This window comes from Ambystoma mexicanum, chromosome 1p, assembly GCF_040938575.1.
Source record: "Ambystoma mexicanum isolate Mex_15411 chromosome 1p, UKY_AmexF1_1, whole genome shotgun sequence".
NCBI classification, from domain to species: domain Eukaryota; kingdom Metazoa; phylum Chordata; class Amphibia; order Caudata; family Ambystomatidae; genus Ambystoma; species Ambystoma mexicanum.
Genome location: NC_090921.1, coordinates 1,127,212,281 through 1,127,239,099, shown reverse-complemented (window position 1 = coordinate 1,127,239,099; position 26,819 = coordinate 1,127,212,281). Strand labels below are relative to the sequence as shown.

General features: G+C 44.6%; 1 protein-coding gene across 2 annotated transcripts in view; it reads right to left on the bottom strand.

Annotated features, from left to right (window-relative positions):
• The window catches only part of NECAB2 (N-terminal EF-hand calcium binding protein 2), a 1,606,005-nt gene that overhangs the window by 443,335 nt on the left and 1,135,851 nt on the right, over positions 1-26,819 (bottom strand). For both annotated transcript variants that reach the window (XM_069604778.1, XM_069604779.1), the window contains one exon: positions 23,568-23,704. In XM_069604778.1, the coding sequence (XP_069460879.1) occupies positions 23,568-23,704 (137 nt within the window). The remainder of the gene's footprint in view (positions 1-23,567; positions 23,705-26,819) is intronic.

Here is a 26,819-nt window from a genome sequence, read left to right as displayed (position 1 = left end):
AACTTGCTGGTGCTCAAGTTGTGGGCAAGTTAACACATATCCAAAACAATTTTCAATTATAAATGTAGCAAAGCATTTTATATGGATTTTGTCACCTTAAATCGCTGCTTGTTATACATGATTGAAATTACTAGAAAAGTGAAAGATATTATAACTGTGGAAAACAAATCAGACTTATGAATAAACAATTCTAAATCTGTGGTGACAAGACACTTTGCAATTTACAGAAGGGAGTGCAATTACAGTACTGCACTGTTGTATTGGATATAGATTCTTAACTCAATACATCTGGACGGACTAAATGAGAATTTTGGATTGCAATGGATTCCTTTGGAAAGGTCAGAAGTGAAAAATGGGTGCATAAAAATGTGAGGCACGAGAGAAACCGCAGGGATCACAATCCTAGTTGCCTAGTGTATTAGCCACCACAATCAAGGAAGGTGATTGAAAATAAAGGGAGTGTGGAACAGCAAACCACACATACAAAACGGTAACATGTACAATGGGAGGGCGGCAGAACAGAGATCTCACTGCAAACGCAAATTTGCCATAAGCACGGGTAAGCTTAGGAATAAGATTTCAAAGGGGTTTTGATAAAGTGCTGAATTGTGTAGAGGCAGTACAAGGCATTCAAGAAAACACATTTTGATTTGTTTAACTTCAAAGACCACTTCAGAAAGGGAATGTGTATGGTGTCGAAACACAGTGTAGATTTCTTCCAGAGGAAACAATGTGAAAATGCAACACATGGGATGAATTAATCACAGTTTTGAAAAATTCAATCAGAAGAGAATTTACAAGAAGCAGAAATATATGAAACTTTACTAATGTCTGCGAGTGGTGATTACAAGTGAGCACCACTGGAGACTGTGTCTCACCTGGGGCTTGAGATGACTCTTCGTGGGGTGTTCTGTCAGCAGGGCTCCATTGATAATATCCCCACAAAAATATCGCCATACAAAAATGTCACCATATTTTTGCAGCGATATTACCCGATGGAACCTACGGGGGAGACCCCGGTAACCGTCATATATTTTTAAAGGGAGCAGGGCACAACCCTGCAACCCCCACTCCCATCTCCCACATAAATTATCTCCACTAATAATATCACTTACTGCCGTTTTCGACGACCATATATACAGTGATATTATTGGTGGGGAGAATATTACCTGATAACGTCAGCAGGAGGTTCCTTCCTGGGTGATCTGGTTTTCTTACGTGGTGTATGGAGCCATTGCAAGAAGACATAAGGACGATCCCTATGCCACCACTGTGTCTGCCTGAAATTATAGGCCATGACACAGGGTAAACAGGGGGTGCAAACCTGGAATAGGGGAAAACCTGAATGGCAGAAAAACCCCTTCAAACATGACTAGCAGAAGAGGTCCTAGTCGCAGTGACAAGATAGTCCTTGAAAGGATGATTGGCAGTAGGGAGGGATAAATGTACACTCCAAGAAGAATTAGTAAAGGAAGATACACACCAGGACAAGGACGAGCAGGACAATGGGAGAGCAGGGAAGCAGGAAGGCAAAAGCAAGGAAGGAAAGACAGGGAACACTATGGGGAAGCGTCTTATCAAAAGGAATGTAGGAGCGAGGAGGGTTAAAAGGCGAGGTGCAGCCCATCCTCAGCATTCTTGTGGTGATCAGAGCGATGGTGGGTGCCATCTTAGAAAAGATTAGACCAGCAACACTTGTTGGGGGTCAACATAATAGAACAGTTAACGGCCCCTCCGCCAATGGTTCCATAGCGACCAACGTGTCGTTATAACAGTATGCCTCCTTCCCTTACAGGGGAATCGTGGCTTCCAGGGATGGATAGAGTGAATTCTTTGGGGCAAAAGAGGTGCATGGATAGTAGAGACAGGTTCCCATGTTCTCCTCCAAGGTGAATACCCCTTCCAATCAACAAGATGTTGCAGAACGCCTTGGAAGTAACGGGTGTCACACATTTTCCATACCTCATACTCTTCTGGCTCATCAGGTGGTAGTTTAGAAGGACAATACAATGTGGTAAGTGTTTGGTGAACAACCATACTTTGGCTCCGACCTCGCAGTCTGCATTGGCTTTTCTATGATATCTGCATACAACCTTTCCTTCTTTCAAGATTCTTGTATGCATTTTTGACATTTTGTGCAATTATGTCAAGAAGAGTGTCCAAAGCTAGTATTTCTGTAGATGAGTAAACAGAGAGTGCTAGATGTTTAGGATGTATCCCAGTGGCACAAATAGAAGGGGTCATGTTAGTTGTGAAATGTATGGTGTTGTTATATGCGAATTTGACTGTGCGTAGTAAATCCACTCAATTACCATGACTAGAAGAGGAAAAGCACTGAAGGTATTGTTCTTGGGCTGCCCGTTGACCTGAGGATGGTATCCTGAGGGTAACGGTCTATCAATTTCTAACAGTTTACAGAGAGCGGACTACAAGCGGGAAGTGTGTTGTGACCCTATCTCAGTGATGATTGAAGCAGGCAAGCCATGTAAATAAAAAATCTCTTTGAGGAAAACGTTGGCCATCTGAGGAACAGACAGAAATCTGGTAGTGGAGTGAAATGTGCGATCTTTGCAAAAGAATCAATAGTAACCATGATGACCATACAACCGTTGGATGGAGGTTATTCAACAACAGTCGGTGGAAATATGTAATCCTAGCCCTTTGGGGGCCAAAGATTACTGTAGGTTTCCAATATTTTTTGATTCCAATATTTTTTGAAGTGGAATATTTGCACTGAGAACAAATGAAAAACATAGACACATACTCTCATGTGTCTTTCTTGACCGTAGGTGTGTGTGAAAAATTCAGGAGTAGCCGCAGTGCCTTTATTTCTGGCCATCCTACTATAATGGGACCATGACAAGACTTGTTCTTGGAATTTTGAAGGTGGGAACAACGAGAAGATTTGCAAGAAATAAGAGGCCCGTAATAGTCCAGATTTGGTTGCACAGTGGGGTTTTGGAAGAGACAATGGAACATCTGAAATACCTTGTGATCTTTTCTAGGACTGTCATTATGGACGACACACATTGCTTGTCAAGTATCCTGTGAGAGTCACCGGGCCTCATTCCAAGTATGACGGTCCGGAAGGGTTCCGGTAGCAACGTACCAGCACCCTCTCTGGGCCACCATACCACGAGAATTCCAGTAGGGGCACAGATCCCCTGGCAGGCCTGACCTGCTGGGTGTTCAGGCCCCTACAGGCATGCCTCTCACTGAAGCACTGGCAACGTTAGCAACTCTGCTAGTGCGTCAGTGTCCCCAATCCCATGGAGTCCTGGCGGACTCCATTTGATTGGGGATTTACCATTCCGCTGCCACTGCACTAGGATATCAGGTGGTGGAAATGGTGTTACAGGGTTGGTGGCAACACGCTGGTAGCACCAGCGGGTTACCACCAACCTCGCAAAGAGTCTCATTGTCAGGATTTCTAGAAAGACCATCAGTGATAGTTTTCTTATTGCCTGGTATGTGTGTTCATAGAAAATCATACTGAGAAAAGAAGTATGCCCAACTGGGTTGGTGGCTGTTATGACTTTCCATCTGTTGTAAAACCTTGAGATTTTTATGATCCCTTGCGACTTCAAAACGGTGAATTGCTTCCAACAGTTAATGTTGCCATTCGGCACAGGCTTCTTTGATGGAAGAAAGCTCCTTTTATTTTATTTTTTTTTCGATTTATTTTATTCAGGACAGCCTGAAAAATGTATCAAAAGCTTCCATCTTTTGTTAATTTATCTGCAGCTTCGTTTTGACTAAATCTTCTTGCTTCCAGTGTAAAGAGCGCTTTCTGGTATCTTGTAACTGTAAGAGGAGAGTCCATCAAGGCTTTGCAACTATCGCCGTCGGCTGAGCCTAGTTGGGTTCTACTGTGGGAGAGGGGGTGCTATTTCCCAGCTGTTTGAAAGTTGCCTCAATTATGTTCACCATAGCTACCGACCACCTGGTGGATTCCCCTGATATCAGTCTATTCCATAGCTCGTTTTCTTCGAACATCCATGGCTTTTCTAACCAGGGTAAGTTGTTCTGTTCAGTTTATTGTTTTCGCAGTTCAATATTAGGTGCTTTAAAGTTTCTATTGATGCCGGCTTTTTGCATAAGCGGCATTTCTTTTCGCTTGAGGCGGATCTAATCGTAAGTATTTCTTGAGTCGGTAACAGATTTAGTCTCGCTTTCAAGAGCAAGTTTCTTTTTCTTTTGTCGGGAAATTTTTTGCAATAGTTGATTGGAGATTTTACTTTGTTAAAAGTCGGAGGGAGGTGAGTAAGGAGTTTGTTGTTTGTTGCAAGCTCGAGTGTTCGTATCCAATCCATCATAATAATTTTTTTCTTGATTCTGTCGGGATTTTCTTTCAGCTCTTTGTCTGAGCACGCTATTTCCAGCAGTTTCTCTCTCATTTTTTCTTTCCATTTTGTCAGGGCTACACATTTGGCATTGTCCAACTCCTCTTTGATAATGGAAACGGCTGGCAGGGGCTTGTCCAAGATGGATTTTCTGAAGAAATTAATTGCTGCTTGATCTACCATGGATTCGAGGGATACTAGACCCAACTCCCTTCTGATTGCCGCTATCGAGGTTGATTTGGGGACTCCCAGAACTGATTTCCAAATTAGGCCTTCTAGTTTGGTCCAAATGTTAGTTGGAATTGAGAGCGAGACTTCCGTTCCATAGATCAGTGCAGGGATGACTTTGCCCTTGTAGAAGTTTATCGCGGGTGTCAAGGAGATTTTGCCGAACTTTTTATCGACCAGGCGCGTTTGCGCTGTTAACCTTTTAGCTTTGTCCCATAGGGTCAGTTGCATTGTTAGGGATGTGTTTGTTCTGTCCAGGTCAACTCCCAAGTATCTGATTGATTTAACTGATTCCAGTTATTCGTTTTCCAGGAACCAGACTGGGTGCTTCGATTTTTTGTTCAGGGCTTTCTCGATCGTCAAAACGTTTTGTTTTTGTTGATGACAAGGAAATTTTTGGCGATATATTTAGCCAGGTTGTTTAGTTTCCGCTGGAGGCCGATTATAGTTTGGTCGATTAAGATAATGTCATCAGCGTATAACAGTCTTGGTATGGTTGTATTGCCTAGTTTTGGCGGAAAGCACCTGGTTTCTGTTTCAGAGTGTTGTAAGTCACTTAGGAACGAGATAAAAAGGGTTGGTGCTAGGGGGCAGCCTTGTTTGACCCCACATGAAATCTTGATCTCTTCGGACAAGGTTCCTTCTTGGCTGAGTTTAACTCTTACGGTGTTGTCCACGTGAAGTGCTTTTATCGGCTCTAGAACTGGATTGGGGGCAATTCCAAGCCTGAAGTTTGGCCCACAGTAGGTTGCGATCGATTTTGTCAAAAGCCTTGGATAGGTCGATGAAGGCTAGGAAGCTCATTTTAATTAACGGAGTGATTGAGTTTGCTGGCATTGAGTGTTCTTGAATAATACGCTACAGTGTCTGCCTGATTATATGTGCCGGTTTGTTGGAAAACCGTGTCAATAGCTCCACAGGATGTATCCGTCTCAAGGATGAACAGCAACGGTTGATCAAGTTGTGCCAGGATGGGTACAGAACAAAAGGAGGATTTGAATTGTTGAAAGGCTGCCTCAGCTTTTTTATCCCAGCAAAAGCGCGTGTCCTTTTTTTTTTCCAACATGTTTTTTTATTGAAATCTCGACACACAACACGAATTTGCAAGGCAACAAATAAATCAATATAAATACAATGCAACGTCGACATTTCTTTTTAACATTATAACAAGAATCCCCCAAATAGAAAAGAAAAAGAGTTACTGGAGCAGCATTTACGAAACGGAATGGGTATCTATTTGCTTGCCAGGTGTAAGTCGTACAGGAATGGCAGGTCGTTTCAGTAACTCTGCCCAACTCTTGGTTTTAGTTCTTTCTTTACCCCACAACCTGCTCTTAAATGTTGCTTAGCAGTAACCTGTCCAGTTACTACACTTTGAACTGTTTCCCTCCCCCACAGCAATCATCAAGGGTACTTTACTCTTGTGTTACATCCCAGGTGGATAGTAATGGCTTCTCTACAAGGTGTTGGGCCACACCTTCAAGATGAACCCCCCCATATCACTTCATCACTGTAAATGAATAAAGTGTGCTTGATAGAATGTCTGTTGATGGATCAATGTTCCCATCCAGAGATTCTACAGTGCCACCATTACTGAAGGCCTAGGTCCAAGCACAATATTTGTGAAGACCCAATCTAGTGAAGGCATGAACCACGGTGTTGAGGCAAAGAGGCTCAACACATAATGCCATAGGTCTTGAGAGTTTTTAGCACGTTGCTGAGCACAGCAATCAAGTCTGAAGACCGCAACAACCAGGAGAATGCACATTTTGCATTCAACGCAGACATGAAACATTCACCTGAAAGGTGCATATCACACCTTGCATGAGGCCAGTGGTCATTTAACCTCACAGCAAGCTCAATACAATACTGTGACCTTTGCAAGAGTTTAACACTATCCCATATCAGTGGAACACCCTAATCAGTGTTGCAATAGCATGCAAGAAAGATATCACTGCAAGGACACCATAGACAACACATCACAGCCAATCAATCATGCAGAACATTGGGTCTGGACTTTTTCAAATACAAATAGTTGGACACCAGCTTGCAGGCTCAAACCCCGCTATAATATTACTGCGACACCCCAGATCATTATTTGTTTATGAAATACATTTACAGCAATCAAAATGTACGCTACATGCCTGGCATAGGAAAAGTTAGAGCACTGAAGGAGATGCTCAAACCCAGCTCTCCAGGCAGCCCCTCAGATGTGTGATCCTCTGCGCTACCAAAGAGCTGATCGCGAATCACGTACACGTGTATATAAGCTTAAACACAGCACATTATCACTCCATTTGCCCAGTGACATCTTGGAGATAGCATTTAGACCTACACTCTAGGGCAGTAAATAATATGACAGCTTGTGTTTCCCTAAAACATGCACATCTTCTAACTATATTCACAAATGCTCTGAAAGACACATGGGAAACACAGAATAAGAAAAGGAAACCCAAACCAGTATGGCTGGTCCAATTGTGGGCCTACATTCAGTCATAGATTATCCCGCATACTGGTGCAGCAGATCTCACCAATTTTTGTCTGAGGCAATGCCTGGACAGAGGATTCTGGTTATTTTACAATGTATTAATCATTTGTTTTTACATTTCTATTTTTGTTTGGGTAGGGACTTACAATTCTGACTATGACTGTTAAAATGGAATTAGTCCTGATGAAGACAGGGAGATGCTTAAGGCCAATTTATGCCTTGTCCTATTTTATGTTGACTTTTAATTATGACCCAGAAGTATGTGTTTGATATGGTGATGTATTTCACACAAAGATAAGGGCTTCACTTTTTAATAGCAAAAAGAAATGCTTCATCGTATTTGTCAGCTTTATGAAATGAGATCAGTCGGAGGATATCCATAGAAACTACGACGCAAATTATTTTATTGGCGGTAATGATATATTTGGGAGGTAATTAATCAGTGAAGTTTAGATTTAGGTTTTTTTTGCAATGCACACAACAATGCACATTTCTGTCACTACTGTTAATGAATGTAAATAATTTGCACATTCGAGAAGCTGTTGCCTGTCTTTGCATGTATGAATTCAGAGTGGTGGGAGCAGTACTATATTTTACCACAGGCAACTGAGTCTTGGAGCTAAGCTCTGTTCGATCTGACATGTTGATGGTAGCAGCCTGTGTTTGAGCACTGTGGATTGTGCCTGCCAGCACACAGTGGAGAGAGTGAAGAGGTGCACTTAATGTTCTCTAAGGTGCATTGAGGATCGGGACAAAAAGGACTAGTGAATAGTGGCTCACCAAGAAGCAGGGCATTTTATTGTGGTGAAGACCCTATTTTAAACCAGCTGAGATTGCAAACGTTGATGGCAAGCACTGTATACTCCTGAGCACAAAATAGACCCAGACTCGCAGTGAAATGTAAGGAATGAGCAATGAATCCATTGAGAACTCTGAAAATCCGTTCTGCAGTTTCAGCACTAGAGAGGCCCTCGTCAATGTAGCCAGCTGTACACTGACACATAGATGAGCTTTTGCTTTTAATGAATTCACTTTCTTTGATTTTACACAGTCCCTGAAGAATGTTGTGCCGGAACAGAGGGCAAAACATCTCTTAACCTCCTCCCTGCCTTTAGCTGGATGAGCGCTGCTTCCGAGCATCAGGGGGTCGGTTCTTCGAGTTTCCGGAAAGCTTGAGATAATGGACGCATGGACGGAGCTCACTTCAGCTTCTAGCAAACGGATCGGCTGTGGTGTGTGAGCCCGTTTTTAATTAAAGTTGTGCCGGCCTAATAGCCAGTCTCAAAATTAGGAGTCAAGTGGTGCTTCAAGTCAAGTGACACCCGCATGTTCTTGAGTGGCGCCATGTTTGGGCCAGGCAGGTGTTCAGGGACAGTGTCGTCTCCCTTGAGCACCGATGGATGCCACGGCTTGAAAGCTGAGGTAATACAGAGATCTGAAGCAATTATGCACAGCTGCCCTCGACACTGAAATCTGGGGGCATTACTTAAAATGGATGTGAGGAGAATTGGAAACGGAGAATTAGGGGGGAGCGACGATAACACTTAGCAGCTGTGAAAAAGTACATTGGAGGCACCAAAGACCAGGCAGCAAAGCCCCAAGTGCCAGTGGAAATAGGAGCTGAAAATGGAAATACTTAAGCAGAATGAAATGGTTTCCATTTTGCAGAGTGTCCCAGAGATCATTTGGGACTCGGAAGCAAGCATGAATAAAGCCGCTCATTAATGGCCCGCAGCTGCAGGCTGGAAAGTCACAGCTCGTGCTACATGAATGTCAGCTTCGGCGGGAACGGGAACCGTTCGTTCGTAAACCTTCCAATCTTTCTATCTGTAACAAGGTCAGAGGAGAGATTTTTGCTGGAACATTCCTTGTCAGAGAGCGCGCTTCTTCTCCCGCAGTTTTTGCAGTTTATGTTTATGTTTATTGGGTTTATATAGCGCTTTGCTTGACTGCTCAAGTCCAGCAACCAGGGTAGCAAACAAGGTGGAAACCCAGAAGTTGTAAGACCTCCCCTGCAGTCTTGGGTAGTCAACTGGGTGGCTGTAAATAGCAAATTGTGAGCCCAGCACACCAGTTCCGGTATGGATCTGATTGAGGACGGGAGCAGGAGATGTATGTCTGCACCAGCATGCAGTGTTCAACCGGAGGAAGTGGAAAAGACCCAGGCAGCGCTGACTGCAAGCAACCCGTTGACGTAGGAGATATCGAACATTCATTACGTTTCGCACGTGGCACCCACTGCAAAATAATGTGTTGCCATCCGGGCCCTGCAATTGCGTCACTCAGACTGAGACAAAGCACGATTAGTCTCGGGGGGATAGCTCAGCAGCAACGTGATTGCCTTGGAAGCAAGACGACACAGAGCAACACAGGTTTGGTCCCCGGGTCCACGCTTAGAAACTTCTGGATATTAAGCGCGTTATAAATATCATATCATAGTACATTTCTTTTTTTAGGATATTTATGGGGTATTGCATGCACTATCATGGTTGCTTCTGAGGGTGCAAACTGCATGCGATGTTGAGATATGTCCTTACCCCCATGCTGAAGGCTGTGTACATTTCTTGTCTTCATGCCAATGTCATACACATTTTGGCAAATAGTATACATTCATTGCTGTGGTGGCACAGCCGTTTCTGTGCGGGGATCGTCCGGTAGTTTCAATGTTTTCAGACCTTACAAAGCAACGTGGGCAAGAAGGTAAGACTCCTTTGAGGGGTGGTGGGTAAGTAATTTTGTGCCCGCCAGGCAGTCAAACCATATTTTTGAACAGCAAGCTTTTATGACCTACTTGGAATGATAATGATTTGTGCATCCACCAGGAAAGGCCTTGGTGCTCCAAACTGCGTAGCGGACATGTTATGGGTCCGTCCTCCATTGATCTTCCTCTTGTACGTTTTCAGGTAGATCGGCTAGTGACAATCAGCAGGGAGCATAGAGCATGGTAGGCTATTGGAGGTAGATTAGACTCTTGAGGCAGAAATCTTTGAGTAGGGTGCAATCACGTGTGGATCCACCGGCAGCAGTGGAAACCATTAAACATTTAGTTTATGTGTTATTTGTTTAGGTTCAGGCACACCGTCAAATGCTTTTTCTTCAGCCTCTCTGGTTCAAGATTTGAGCCTCGTGCAGGCCTCTGTGCACTTCGTGGAAGGATCACTGATCTTTGCTGTCTTCACTGAGCTAGAGTTGAGTTCAGTTGAAGCACATCTGGCTTAACAATGCACAGGTGGTGGATCGCGCCGCATACGCAGGATTGCTCGGCATCTAACATTAAGCCAGGGTTCCTGGCCTTTCCCAGAGGCCACGAGGGGAATCCCCCTACTTTAGAGGCCAGATAAAGGGGAAGGCACTACTATGTCCACTATCTATTATCAGCACCACCATTTTCCGTTCCCGTTAAGACACAAGCCGCTCTCCCTCATCCAGTAGTAGATGTTCTGCAGGTATTTAGAGACACTGCTATGCCTCACCCCCCTAATCTGAAGTGGAGTTGGGTATCACCAACATCTGAGCTGGGCTAAGAGGCATCTGTATGTGCCGGATAGCACTAGAGACTTGGCTGACCACTATGGGACCCCCATGAAAGCCCTGTTCCGAGGTCTAAGCTTAGTTCAAGACTAGAGATTCAATCCATTCCAGAGTTATCCATATTACTCCTGTCCCTTCGCACAGGTTTGTTTTGGAGTATCTGTCATTTTTAGGGAATGACGAGTCACTCAGTTCTTTTTCCGTTCACATGCGGGTGGAATGAAAACTGCTTGTCGAAAAAATTACCTCCAGGGCCCTGACTTGACTGATTTTGGGGGGGTTGCGCATTCCCCAGGTGGATGAACTTAATAAACTTGATGAGAATGCAGAGTCTTAAAGGATTCCATGTGTTTTTTTCCTATGGGTTTTGAAAGGAAGGGAGGTTTGTGTGTAGGTTTCTGGTATAGAGGTTAATGCTAATCTTTAAAATACAGAGTTAAAATGGGACTAAAGTTTGTTTTTTAGTAGTGCACCCTACGGGCCTGCGATGAAGTCCCCTGCCTAGGCCTACCGTAAAAGGTGGGGGGATTGGGTAAATGCAATCTGTTTCTCAAATGTGATTGGGGTTCAAGGCTCCGTTCCCAAATGCCACCAGGTTTGTAGTTAAAAAGTGCCAGGCTGTTTATCAGGGGCAGGTGGCTCCCCTAGACTCGACTACTGATTGCCAGCTTGCCCTTGCTTATGGGCATGGAGTGGTCACATTGACACACGATATACCCTGAAACCCTTTCAAAGGACCCCGAACCTAAGGGAGCTCACCCATCAGCTTGACATTCTGCAGCCCGATTGAACCTTCAGAAGACATCCCAGGGAATTATCATGGAACGCCCACCATCGCTGTGAGACAAAATGGCAGTGAAGGGTTAAATATAGAGTGGATGGATCAGGGATGCCAAGCCACGGGGGATGTAGTACTTTCAAGTTGCAAAGGAAGTGGTGTTACTAGAACTCTAGAGTAAGAAAATCATCAGACGCACTTCGAGCATCCGGCTTACCGCTGATTGGCTGCAAACGTGAGTGAACGTGCATCACAGAACGTACACATCCGTTCAAAATGGATGTGCAATGCAAGCTACAGAGTTACATTGCAGAACTTACCAGAGATGTAGACAGGGTAGGGCCTGAGCAGACAAGACCCCTCCCCCCAAATCGGTAAATAAGCACTCAGCAGCGCTGTGTCGGCATTTACAAATGTTGATGTCACTGTAGTGGGCCTAACTATGTTAGCTGCAGGCCCCACTTGTTAGGCAATCCTGGCTACGCCTCTGGCAATACCTCCCCAGACTGTGAACAAATGTGGATCCAATATAGCGGCCAGCCTTAAGAAAAGCTTGTGCCACCCATCCACTGCTCGGGGGGTGGGGCATTGGCAGCAGACAGATACTCAGTATAATTACAGTCTGCACCTGAGTATATTTAGACATGGGGGGGTCTGTGTGGTAGTGACCAAGTCAGTATTTAACCCAGTACCAACAGAGGAGTGGTGTGAGGGATTTGAGAAGGACACTGTGCGCTGGCAAGAGTGGTTGAAGGACCGAGGAGAATGAGGAGAGGGAGCAAGAAGTCAGAGGCTGTAGAGTGGTGTCCAACAGAAGGGAGTGGGGGGTGAAATGGAGAATAAAGAAGGGGTGTTCAATAGGAACAGAAGGAGAAAGGGGGTGGCAGGAGTGAGAACTAAGGAGGAGGGGATGCGTGTTACACTGGAGGATTGCAATACCTTAAGGAGCTTGTTGGAAAAGCAAACTGGACTGTGGAGATTATTGACAGGAAGACAATCTGGAAGGAGCTGAAGACAAAGCAGGTGGAGAAGGAGGGAAAGCAGAAGAGATGAGGAATTGTGACAAGGGGAGTGGAGGAGTGGATGAAAAGACACAGGCATGTTAACTCCTGTGGGACCAGAGTTGTGAAGGGGAAGAGGTATGAGCATGTGAGAAAGTGACAAGGAGGTACGAGAGGAAGACAGGCAGAGAGGTAGTGAAGAGAACGCAACAGGAGGTGCAGGAGAGAACCCTTAGGCACAAGGTCATTGCATATCTGTGAGAAGGTAGAAGAGGATAAAGTGTTGGGGTATACAGATAGGCCTCTGAGCCAGGGAAAAGGCAAAACCAATGTAGCCACACTGCACAAAGCCTATCTGGCCCGTTGAATGTTGGACGTTTTGGGGCCCTTCTTGTTACTACCTAGGCCTGCTTCTGATTTCACCTTGGCCTAACATGCAGATATACACTGGGTCCTGAGACCCAGGACACAGGGTCTTCGAGGTGGCACCATCAAGGACTGGAGGACCTGCGGTACCCAAAGTAAAAGCAAAGAAAGAACATTTGGGGACTCCTAAACCCCAGGACTGTGAGTGCTTGAAAGAATTTACTGGGAAATGATCCAGAATTAAGAATTGGAAAACGCAGAGACGTTTTTCTCGAGGAAGCAGCAATCTTGTGGTAAGTTCTATTTTCTATTAAGTTACATGAATTGTATAAAGAAAACCTTAACACATCTATATTCCTTATAGCAAACCTCTGTGTTGCTTTTCTATTGGCCCTTCCCTGCCTTGTGACAGTCCACAGGCATACTCCATCTCAGACACACTCTAGACTGGATACAACCTCAGTTCACTCTAAAGTGTGCATGAACGCAGGGTCCTAAATCTGAGGAGAACGGGTCTTCCCAGGAGGCAGCGACAAGGAGCAGAGGAGTTGAGACACCTGCAATAAGAGTCAAGATAGAAGTGTGGGGAGACCTAAACCTCCCAGTCAGCGTGTGCCTGAAAGATCTTACAGGGAAAGGTCTGGAGTGAGACTTGTAAAACACAGGGACCTTTTGTTGCGACTCAAGGAGGAGCCAATCCTTTTGTTACGTTCTTTTCTCTCTTAAATTGGCCCACTAGTATAAATAAATCTTTAATAAACATGTATGTATGTATGTTAATGGGTATATAATATAGAGTATAGAAGTCCTCTTTTTTCTGGGGCTGTGTGGAAGAGGACAAACACCACATGTATACACAAACATCCACAAAAACAGCTTCACACCTTCTCACGTATTAGGTTTGATACCTTACAAAAGATCGCCAGAACAATGTCATGAAATATGTTAGACAAAGATGTACTAATTCACATATTTTAATCGATGTATACAAAACGTCCAAACATTAAAAATAAATCACATTAAAAGTACATCATAAGCAATTGCCTCGTTAGGCTAGAAAGGAAAAGCCCGTTATTAACCAAATTAATTCTACTTATCACAGCGTAATTGTGAGGTTAGTAGGGACGTGAGGGAAACATCTCAATCAATTGATTAACCCTCTTTGACACTGAAAGATGTGTTTCTAGATCCTAAGAAACTAAGACTGTATGCAGCCGACATAAACTGGTTTACAATGTCCAATGAACCTGTCTTCAGGACACTGTGTAGTGGCACAGGTGGCATACGAATGGCCCATTATATGGAGATCTTTTAATCTTGACAATCTTATCATTTCTTTTATGGTGTGTGAGGCGTCATCGATGATGAAGATGACATTATTTCTTGATTCTTTGGTGTATTAATCCCCATTTTAATGTGGATTAAAAACAGCATGTATCTTGTCACAGATTACACTACAGAATCTAGAAATATTAGAATTAATTTGGTTAATTACGGGATTTTCCTTTCTAGCCCAACAAGGCCATTGCTTATGATGTTTTTTAATGTGATTTATTTTTACGTTTTGTATACATCGATTAAAATATGTGAAGTAGTGCATCTTTGTCTAATATATTTCATGACATTATTCTGGCGATCTTAAGTCACATTTCTTATCCTAACAAGAAATCTCAAATGTGTGCAAGTTGATCATTGTAGTATCTGACTAGGAAGGATCTGGGTTTGAGGTCAAATCTTCAAAGAGAATTATGAATATTACATTAGCCAACCAGTACATGCTACTATTTTTGTACTTTAAAAAAGGAAAAAAAACAGCAGAGGATCTTGCAGCAATAATATTAGGCTAACTCCACACTTGTGCTTGCTAGCTTTCAAGACCAGATGGGTCCCTTCCTCTATGTGATCTTGTAAGCTAGCAGACAGAAATAAGGGCGCCTACTGACAACTATCTATATGAGCTATGATTGAAATATCTCACTCTCTTTTGAGGCCTCAGGAAACGATGAATAAAACAAGGAAAGCATGATAGGCAAATATGTTGTTATTCATTTAAGGTTCTTGTTACATACCAAACATGTCACCATTTGAGCACTTGGGAGCGCATCAGCCCTCTAAGCTGGAAGGAAGGTCGTTCACTAGTCTTGGTATCAGTATTGACCAGCGACTAGCTTCCGACGACATTCTATTGAGTTCCATGCAGGAATTAGCTTTGTTCAAATCTGAAATACCTGGTTAGAACTCTTCAGCACAACGCACTTTCCAACCCAGCTCTCCTTATCAATTGCTGCTCACCCTGGTTGCTGGGAAAGTCTTTCTTGAGCTTCAAACCTAATTCTGGTTGACAGATTCTCTCCAGTTCTGGACTCTTCAGCCTGGCTCTTTTCTGATGTTAGGTAGGGTCTCCAAGGAGAATTGCCTGCATCCATTGGCTGTGCTAGAATTCCCCCCACCCGACAAACCTAGTTTCCCCGGCCTCCGTTGCCAAGTCACTGACACGGCACATCTAAAGTATGGTACCAATAATTACCATTTTAGGGCTATCCGAGGTGAAGAGTAGAAGCACTAGTTTGAGTGTCATTGACATTCATCAATTCTTATAATCATCCTGTAAGAGTCTTTTTAGTGCAAAACGAATGACTGAAATCTCACCACTGCTGGACTTCATCCCCAAGTCCACAAAACCTACATGTGCTGTGAGGTCTTACAATCCTCTTCACTCCAGGCCACACCCCTCTTGTACCACACTGATTGCCTGTTCCTTTCAATGATATCTATATAATGCTACCTTGTACCCGGTATCTTTGCAATAACATATACACGACCCTGACAATTACTGTGCTCCCTCATGTAAAGATCTGTTTATAAATAGATGTTCTGATTGATGTCTGTAACATCTCCGTATGTATTGAATGTCTCCTACCCAAGGCTATCGTAGTGTTTTGATAGCTCACAGGAGTAGTCAAGGTGCATTGTAACATAGGCATGTTGGTGGTCCATTGAAAAGAATGATCAGCAGAGATGTGTAACCATGGTTACAAAGCTTGATTTCCTCCTCTCAACATTCCGTCTCAATTCTAAGTGTCTGCCTAAGCCAACATTCCACAAGGACAATGTTCACTGCATGGTTCAGAGCACTTTCCCCGTCTCTTTTCTTGTATGTGATTTAGACATATTATAAAGGCATTTCAGCCACGTGGGTGCATGGGCAGGGAAGACAGTGACAGGTTTTATTGTCCTTTGCCCATGTCATGCTCCCTCAGCATCACCTCAGGCACATAACTCGGGTGCAGGCAGATAACATCTGTTACCGCCCTCTTCCCCTGGTCTGTAATGCCTCAAAACTATTGATATGAGCAGGAAGATGGTGTATACCACTGCCTGCCTTACACGTTGCCAGCACGCTCGCTCAGGCTTCTGAAGCTCATATTGTGCCGACGCCTGTGCCCATTGATGTGCCCATGCCCTCACCTGCCTGGGATGTTCATGCTATGCCTACTATGCCTGCGCCTGTGCCCTATTTTGTGCCCATGCCCTTATCTGCTAGTGATGCTCATGTTATTCCTACTATGCCTGCGCCTGTGCCCTATGTTGTGCCCATGCCCTTAACTGCTAGTGATGCTCATGCTATGCCTACTATGCCTGCACCTGTGCCCAATGAGGTGTCCATGCCCTCACCTGCCTGTGATGCTGATGCTATGCCCTCTACACCTGTGCCCAATGATGTGCCCATGCCCTCACCTGCCTGTGATGCTGATGCTATGCCCTCTATGCCTGCGCCTGTGCCCAATGATGTGCCCATGCCCTCACCTGCCTCTGATGCTGATGCTATGCCTACTATGCCTGCGCCTGTGCCCAATGATGTGCCCATGCCCTTACCTGCCTGTGATGCTGATGCTATGCCCTCTATGCCTGCGCCTGTGCCCAATGATGTGCCCATGCCCTCACCTGCCTCTGATGCTAATGCTATGCCTACTATGCCTGCGCCTGTGCCCAATGATGTGCCCATGCCCTCACCTGCCTGTGATGCTCATGGTATGCCTACTTTGCCAGCCCCTCTCCCATTCTGTGGGCTCATGTCACCTGAGACCCTTCAAGGTACACCCCAACCAACTGCCACTCTTCGCTCTGCATTGGTCAACACCCGATCATTACCAGCCCATGCCCTAGATGTCCATGACCTCATTATGAAGGATAACCTCGACCTCCTGATAATGACAGAAAACTGCCTGAATTAAGCCTCAGGCTTTGCTCTCTCACTCGCTATCCCAAACCAGATACATGATCTTCAGACGCGACCGTACTCACCAGAGAGGTGGTGGAGTGGCCCTTATCGCTAGAGAAACCTTTGCTATTAGGGAGGTCGAAGGGGAGCACGGTCACAACTGTGACTACCTCCTACTTAAAATCAACCTCTCCCATAACTACACCATCACCGTGCATATTGTCTATCGACCCCCGGGTCCCATTGCTGAATTTTATGAGACCCTCATCCTCTCTCTGCCTGACAACATCAAAAAGACCTCCCAAATCCTGCTCCTGGGCAGCATAAATCTAGGCCTCAATGACCCCAAGGACTCACATGCTAACACCTTGAACAAAGCCCTATCCGCCTTAGGGTTCTCTCAAATGATCTCTGAGCCTACACACATGAAAGGACGCACCCTGGATTGGATCAATCACCACAATTGTGCTGTCCGAATCACTGCTAACACTCCTATTCCATGGCCCGACCACCACTATATTGAATTTGACCTTAATACTAACAAAGTACCCCTAAGCCTATAATCCCATGTCCAGTTGCCCTCGCTAGAAGTTCACATCAATTTACCCCAGAAAATACTGCACCTTTTCTCATGGTGTCTGCTCTGCAGCCTCCATTCTCCAAAGACCCTGACATTCTCCCCAGCACCTTTAAACGTATCGTCACCCAAGCTGTAGACGCCATTGCTCCTCTCACCCGTAAGAAAGCCGAAAGAGTTAAACATTCCAACGCCTGGTTCTCCCCGGAGCTGCTTGAACTACGCTCGAAGAAAAGGCTTGCACTCTCAGCCTGGAAAATCAACCCCTCTGAAGCCACTAGGAGTTCTTTCAAGGCTATCTCCAAAGTATACAAACCTAACATAATCCAGGCCAAAGCCACCTCATTCAATTCAAGGATTAACAATGCCAAATCAGGGTCAAAAGAAATCTTCACCATCTTTAGAGAGCTGGAAACACCATCCACTCCTCCTCCTACTCTACTTAAGGAAGAAAAGTGGTGCAATAGCATTCAGTCTGCCATGCTGGATAAGCTTAACACCCTACAAACTAAAATCCTTTCCCATCAAAAAAGCGCTAACACACCTCATGGCCAACTTGCACAGCAACGTGCCTACGGCCACCAAGTCGAATTCCCCCACGCCTTTCGACTTTAAGGACATGACTGAGCTAGAAGTCATTGCCCTGTTCAAATCCATCAAACCTTCCAATTGCAAGGGTGATGCCTGTCTGGCCCAACTTATTAAAGATTCGGCCCCCATCCTCGCCCCTTTCCTCACTGCATTCATTAATGCATCCTTCCAGTCTGGCCGCATACCAACTGGACTTAAGGAAGCCTAGGTATGCCCGCTCCTTAGAAAACCATCCCTTGACCCAACGGTTCCGGGGAACTACAGGCCCATTACCACTGTCCCATTCCTACTAAAGATTTTGGACAAAGCAGCCTACCTGCAAGTCCATAAATTCTTAGAAGACAATTGTCCCCTCTGCCTTTGGCAGTCTGGTTTCCGCCCATGAGATGGCACTGAAACGGCTCTCCTAGACCTTAAAAACCAAATGGATGACCTCAGAGACACAGGCAAACCTGCGCTCTTTATGCTCCTCGATTTATCTGCTGCATTCGACCTGGTGGATCATAACACACTTTACCTCCATCGCTCTACTGCGGCTAACTTCTCCCCTAAGGCATGTGCTTGGATCACATCCTTTCTTCAAGAGAGGGCCGTGAAAGTCTTTTCTGACTCAGCATGTTCCATGCCAAGCCACATCAGATGTGGAGTCCCACAGGGCTCCTGCATTGCGCCCACTCTCTATAACCTATTCACGATGCCCCTGTTCAGCATCCTTGACTCCCTGTGTATCTCGTACACCAACTACGCGGATGACACACAGGTGCTTATCCCACTTACTGGAGACTACGATGCAGACATGAACACCCTCACTACTATTTACTCCACAATCCAGTCATGGATGGCAGATAACTGGTTAGGCCTCAACAGTGAGAAAACTGAACTTGTGTTAATCGGATCACCCACCAGCCTGGGCAATCTTGACAAGCAATACATGTCCTTCACTGTCGATAATATAACCATCAAGGTATCCCATAAAGTCAAGACCCTTGGCGTCTACCTCAACTCGGACTTGAGTATGGATAGACAGGTCAATGCTATTGCTTCCTCATCAGCCTATTACTCCGAAGTACTCAATGCATCTTATCTCGGCAGAACTGCCTCACCATTGCTAGGGCAATAATCGGATCAAGACCTGACTACTGCAATGCCCTCCTTATAGGGACCTCCAGTAAAAACCTGGCTAAACTCCAACTTGTTCAGAACAATGCCCTTATGGCGGCCACAGGAACATCAAGGAAAGACCACATCTTGGAAGTAAGAAGAGAGGCTCACTGGCTCCCTGTCAAAGAGAAAATTGTTTTAAAAACTCTTTCCCTCATGCATAAATGCTTCTAGGATCTGGCACCCCCCTACCTGGTCCAAAGAATTGCCAAACATACCTCTTCTAGACCTTTGAGAAAGGGCTACACCAACATGATTACCACTCATAAGACACGAAGAGTCCGCGCCGGTGGCTCTAGCTTCCCCACGATGACCGCTTCGCACTGGAATGCCCTTCCCACTCACCTAAGGATGATCAATTTCCACGTAGCATTTTGAAAAGCCATCAAAACTAAGCTTTTTGTCTGATTGTGTACTCTGTACATCTCGCCGTATTTTGTTCGGATGATAGCTGCTTTCTGAGAACGCCTTCACACACTATTATAATGATGACTGATGTATGCCAACCATGAAACTCCTCTTCTTCCTATGTTGGTATCACCAATGTATTTGCATTCAAGATACCACTTGGGTTGTTTGTAACCATTTAATCAAGCTTTCGTACAGTTTCCTGTAACAGCGCCTCGATGCCTCCGGGCTGCAAGTGCGCTATACAAATACAAAATAAAAATAAGTAATAAATATGTGTGGTAAAAATAACACTTAGCATGGAATAGTCAAATTTCATATGATCACATGGGTTTTCAGTGTTTTGTGAACTTGAGAAGAGCAAAGGGTGAGAAAAGAGTCTTACAACTTCTGTGAGACGGATCCACATTCTCTGTAGTGGGCGAAATCCTGTTTCACATTAGGTAGATAGGAACTGCCCATAGGTATGTCCAAGTTTGCTAAAGATGGTTTGATGAACTTGTGGTATAATGAACTGGGTGGATGCATGGTGGCATGGATTGTTCAAAGGGGCCAGATGGACATTTTCATTGAGAGATTATCAGACAAAAGAAATGCCCACCCAGGAGATAAAGGGCCAACACCTTGCACTGGTACCAGTACAATTTTGTACATGCTTTTCACTGGACCAAAAACAGCCCTAGTGTGAATATGTGTTGTTTCAATGCATGTCTGCTGTCATACAATGTTTGCCCAAGTGGAGGTACTGAGAAACCTAGCAGTGAAATGATTCACAGTTTCTTTGGTATCGGGAAGAGCAGAGGTCGAAGTGGGCGGGATCGGTCGGAGGCGGTGCTCCTGTACTTTTTATTTTTAAGTTTCACTATTCCTATACTTTTATTTAAAAAAGAAACCGTTCCGGAATGGTTTAGTTTTAAAATAAAAGTCTATGAAGAAGTCGAAGCTGGCACCTCAGTGCAGTGCACTGAACATTCCCTTAAATAGCATGTGTGTTTCTTTGGGGGTTTGGATTGTGTGTGGGAGGGAGCGCAGCGATGGGGTTTGTGGGGAGCCGGGGCAGGCCAGCAGGGAACATAGTTCCACTACTTCTTTTCGTACACTTCGACCACCGGCGAAGAGGACAGTGTACCATTGCAAGCTGAAATATTCACTTGCTGGTTACAGTCCAGGAAAGTTTTCAGAAGCAACCCGCCACAATGGACTGGGGGCGCAACCCCTCGCCGGAGCAGCAGGCCTCCAGCTTGCCTGAGCAGCAGGTAGCACAGTCCAACTGTGTGCTTTATTTGCATGGGGGACTGTGCTGCCTGTCTCTGCGCGGGCCCGCGTCCCCTGCTGCACATTGTTTTGTGTTTGGCGCCCTCCACAACAAACGTAATGCAGAATATTGAGAGGCGGCTGGGAGGCAGAAACCTGGCCTTGCAAACTCTCATTATTGTGTTAGCAGCATATACACACTGCCTGACCAGAGAGGGGTCATCTCCTGTCAGTCAGAGTGTTCATGCTGAGGGTCGCAACATGAGCACACTGCCTGACAGGAAAGGACTCCTCTCCAATCGGGCAGCGTTTCTACATCCTGGAGAGGCGGGGAGAGGAGAAGGCCATTCAGTCCTCCCTGCAGCTATTCAGGCATGTATGAAGGGTGCATGAAGGAAAGTGTTTTTTTAATGTAATGGCTATGTGTGTATTTATGTAGGTATTTATGAATGTTGGTGGGTATGTTTTCATGAATACGTTCATGCAAGGAGTTGTGTGAATGCAAGGATGGGCTTGTTTGTGTGCATGTCTGTGTGTTTCAGCCTCCTCCCCGAAATCTAATGTAGGCCAGTCTAGATAACTATTACTGTGCACCAAAGGTAACACCAACCTAAGTGTTATCACGAGCCCACATTCCATGTAGACCATTCTTTCCAGCTAGTAACACTTATCATCTTTGCGTTACCCTTGGTGTACAGTAACTGTGCATCAAGAGTAAAGCAAGCGTGATGAGTTTTATTACATGGCTAGATTAGCTTACATTGGTGGCTCCAGTCTACCCATATATTCTTTGTGTGTCATGGCATTGTTGTACTTTGCATCATGGGTAAATGTGAACATAAGTGTGATTGCGTGGTACACCGGCCTATCTTGGTATAGCCAGTCTGGATATGCTTTTTTACTGTTGTATGCCATTTTTTACTGGCTGGAAGGCTTTATATGGTAATATGGCATATATTGGTATAGCATGTATGGGCACAGCCAGCATGAACAGGTTTTAAATGCTGATATATGTTATGGGCAAAGACATGATGAAAAATGGTCCTGTGTACTCTTGCATCTATTGAGTATTTTCATGTGCTACCATAGCAAAACTGATCACAAACTGTGTGGTTTTTTACCCAGTTTTTCACCGAAAGTGCTGTAAAATGCAATATGTTAACCAACATTTCTTCTGGGGGAGAACACCCCCATAACCGCCTTATTTGGTCTGGGCTTCCTTGCTGTGCTCGGTCCCTCCAGCATATTACGCATACACATTTACGCCATTCCAGTTAAAACAATTCACCAGCCACCACTGCCCTGTTTGACTTTGTACGCTGAGGGCCTGATTTATGGAATGTTTAACGCGGTGCAAAGTGACTTTCTACTGGTGCAAAGTGACTTTGCACTGCCAACAAACACCCTGATTTACAGAACAGTGCAAAGTGTATTTTTGCAGCGCAAAGGCACTCAGCACTGTAAAGATACACTTTGCACTGTTCTGTAAATCAGGGTGTTTGTTGGCAGTCACTTTGCATCTCGCAAAAAATCCCACAAATCATGCCCATCATTTCCATTCCTAGTGCTGCCACACTCTCAAAAGTGAGGAATCTCATTGAGAACCTCATTCTGCAAGTGGTCCTTGTGGCACCGATGCCTGTGGCTCAGGGCTGTGGGTATTGACTGCGGCCCTTTCCACATGAACTGGGCTGAGTTAGCATTAGGAACATGTTACAATGAGGAATAAACAGTGCTTGGGCCCTGTTTTCACTGCTTACATTGCACGCATAGAGCATCAGGTGAAGTGCAGTGCTGCCTGCTGTCAGCACGTGGAAAAAGATCATATTTTGAATTGGTTTTGTAACAAAAGTATTCCAGGTTTTGGCGGTTGCAAAGAAAGTGTGCATATCCACGGGAACTTTTCTTTCCAACTGCAGTGCATCTACTTTCTTTGCCAAAAAACAAGGAGCACCTTTATTTCCAAAGACCTAAAACAACGTTAAAAGGATGTGTTTTTCCATTTCCCATCCGAAGAGCGCGAAGAATGGCCTTTCTTGGGCATCGTATTGTACGACAGCCCTGCCACTGTAGCAATTTTACTTCTGTGTTTTGGCAGTGCAAAGACAAGGTGCAAAAATACAAAAGTCAGTTTGCTAACTACGCGCCTTTTGAATTTCATTAAGCAGCTAAATGCGAACATCGAGTCCTTGTAGCTACCATGCAACAGTTCTGTACTAACTTACAGTTCTCCAAATCTGCCTTGGAAACTGAACGCCATCATCCTGCCTGTTGTAGAACTATGCTCTGACAGGATTGGCGTGCACCTATCACAAAACATTCTTCTGCCCTCCCTTGGAGCCCCCCCAGTGTTTTTTAGCATCTATTTATTGCTTTGCCATCCTCCCCTTTCTCATTTTCTTTCCCTCCTCGCGGTCCAAGGTTTCGATAACCCTGGAATTGACAAGCCTAGGCACTCTGAAACTACTATGGTGGTGATTTGGCACAGTATAAAATCATAATACCAGTACATAACATAACGGGTACATTACTTAAATAAGTAGCACCACTCCTGTGCCTCGAAATGGAGGTGTTTGCCTGGATGTCACGATGAAGAAATGACATAAATATGACACCGACCTGATTTGATTGGTTTGTTCATCAATGGCATCTACGGCACTCTCGACGGAGCTAAGAAGTGACTGAATCTGGTTGGCCGTCTCCTTCAGCAGGAAGCGGGTTACAAACTGGTCCACGTTGGTTCCCCTTTCATACACCTGCGCAGGACAAGAATTCTCTGGTCAGTTGTGAACGAACCATAGGTTTCACTCAAGGCATTGAACGTCCCCCCCTCCCACCGCAAACAATTATCTGCCACATTGCAACAATCAAGCCATCCTTTGTATCATGCCGTCCATCCTATCATGCCGTCCATTCTATCATGCCGTCGATTCTATCATGCCGTCCATCCTATCATGCCGTCCATTCTATCATGCCGTCCATTCTATCATACTGTCCATTCTATCATACTGTCCATTCTATCATGCCGTCCATTCTATCATGTCGTCCATTCTATCATGCCGTCCATTCTATTATACCGTCCATTCATTATACCGTCCATTCTATCATACCGTCCATTCTATCATGCCGTCCATCCTATCATACCGTCCATTCTATCATGCCGTCGATTCTATCATGCCGTCCATTCTATCATACCGTCCATTCTATCATGCCGTCCATTCTATCATACCGTCCATTCAATCATGCCGTCCATTCCATCATACCGTCCATTCCATCATGCCGTCCATTCTATCATACCGTCCATTCTATCATACCGTCCATTCTATCATGCCGTCCATTCTATTATACCGTCCATTCTATCATACCGTCCATTCTATCACGCCGTCCATTCTATCATGCCGTCCATCCTATCATACCGTCCATTCTATCATGCCGTCGATTCTATCATGCCGTCCATTCTATCATGCCGTCCATTCTATCATACCGTCCATTCTATCTTGCCGTCCATTCTATTATACCGTCCATTCTATCATACCGTCCATTCTATCATACTGTCCATTCTATCATCCCGTCCATTCCATCATACCGTCCATTCTATCATACCGTCCATTCTATCATACCGTCCATTCTATCACACCGTCCATTCTATCATGCCGTCCATTCTATCACACCGTCCATTCTATCATGCCGTCCATTCTATCATACCGTCCGTTCTATCATGCCGTCCATTCTATCATGCCGTCCATTCTATCATACTGTCCATTCTATCATGCTGTCCATTCTATCACACCGTCCATTCTATCACGCCGTCCATTCTATCATACCGTCCATTCTATCATGCCGTCCATTCTATCATACTGTCCATTCTATCATACTGTCCATTCTATCATACTGTCCATTCTATCATGCTGTCCATTCTATCATACTGTCCATTCTATCATACCGTCCATTCTATCACACCGTCCATTCTATCATGCCGTCCATTCTATCATACCGTCCATTCTATCATGCCGTCCATTCTATCATACCGTCCATTCTATCATACTGTCCATTCTATCATACTGTCCATTCTATCATGCCGTCCATTCTATCATACTGTCCATTCTATCATGCTGTCCATTCTATCATACCGTCCATTCTATCATGCTGTCCATTCTATCATACTGTCCATTCTATCATACCGTCCATTCTATCATGCCGTCCATTCTATCATACCGTCCATTCTATCACACCGTCCATTCTATCATGCTGTCCATTCTATCATGCTGTCCATTCTATCATACCGTCCATTCAATCATGCCGTCCATTCTATCATACTGTCCATTCTATCATGCTGTCCATTCTATCATACTGTCTATTCTATCATACCGTCCATTCTATCATGCCGTCCATTCTATCATGCTGTCCATTCTATCATACCGTCCATTCTATCATGCCGTCCATTCTATCATACTGTCCATTCTATCATACTGTCCATTTTATCATGCTGTCCATTCTATCATACTGTCCATTCTATCATACCGTCCATTCTATCATGCTGTCCATTCTATCATGCTGTCCATTCTATCATACCGTCCATTCTATCATGCCGTCCATTCTATCATACTGTCCATTCTATCATACCGTCCATTCTATCATGCCGTCCATTCTATCATACTGTCCATTCTATCATGCCGTCCATTCTATCATACCGTCCATTCTATCATACCGTCCATTCTATCATGCCGTCCATTCTATCATACTGTCCATTCTATCATGCCGTCCATTCTATCATACCGTCCATTCTATCATACCGTCCATTCTATCATACTGTCCATTCTATCATGCCGTCCATTCTATCATACCGTCCATTCTATCATACCGTCCATTCTATCATACCGTCCATTCTATCATGCCGTCCATTCTATCATACTGTCCATTCTATCATGCCGTCCATTCTATCATACCGTCCATTCTATCATACCGTCCATTCTATCATACTGTCCATTCTATCATGCCGTCCATTCTATCATACCGTCCATTCTATCATACCGTCCATTCTATCATACCGTCCATTCTATCATACCGTCCATTCTATCATGCTGTCCTTTGTACCAGCCTGTACCCTGAGGTGGCAAAACTCAACTGTTCAACCAATGCATTAAGTGCCTTGCTGACAGACATAAGAAAGTAATGGAAAGCAGATGCATTGGACCCAGGAAAATGCACTCACTATTTGAGAGCTGAGTTTAGGATTTATGTAAAACATTTCTGTTGATCTGAACTAATTTTAGGTAACAACCTTTCTTATCCACACAATCATTAGTGGGGAAACTCTCCCATCAAAGCATGCACAAATAAAAAGGCATACATTATAACAATTAAACATTGATATTATAAAATGAAAAATAAGTATAAAAAAATAACACTGCATCGCAAATGGTAGCTTAAGCTCATATTAGTGCAAATGATATGTGTCACAATTGTAATTCCTATTCACTCTCAGTAACAGTGAGATTTTGGCACAGCAGTGTATGTGTGTGCATGGAGTCATTGCCAATACAATTAAATATCATGTTGAGTTCATAGTATGATACCATACTGAGGTTAGGTGACTAAATACAATGACTACCTGGTGAGAGGCGTGTGGCGGCCTCCCAGCCAATGATGGGGCTTGGAATGGGGTCCTTGCCACACAGGCAAAGACCCGGGTCCAAGCCTCCTCGGAGCGGGAGGCCGCCATCTTCCTTAGCCGGGACCTAAGGTAAATGCGCTCCCCACGTCTCCTCCCCTCACCTCCACTCCCCTTTTCCACATATCCAATACCCAAAACGCAATTACCTGAGCTCCTCTGTCCCTCGCTGGGGCCAGGAACATGACCGTTCCTGGCGC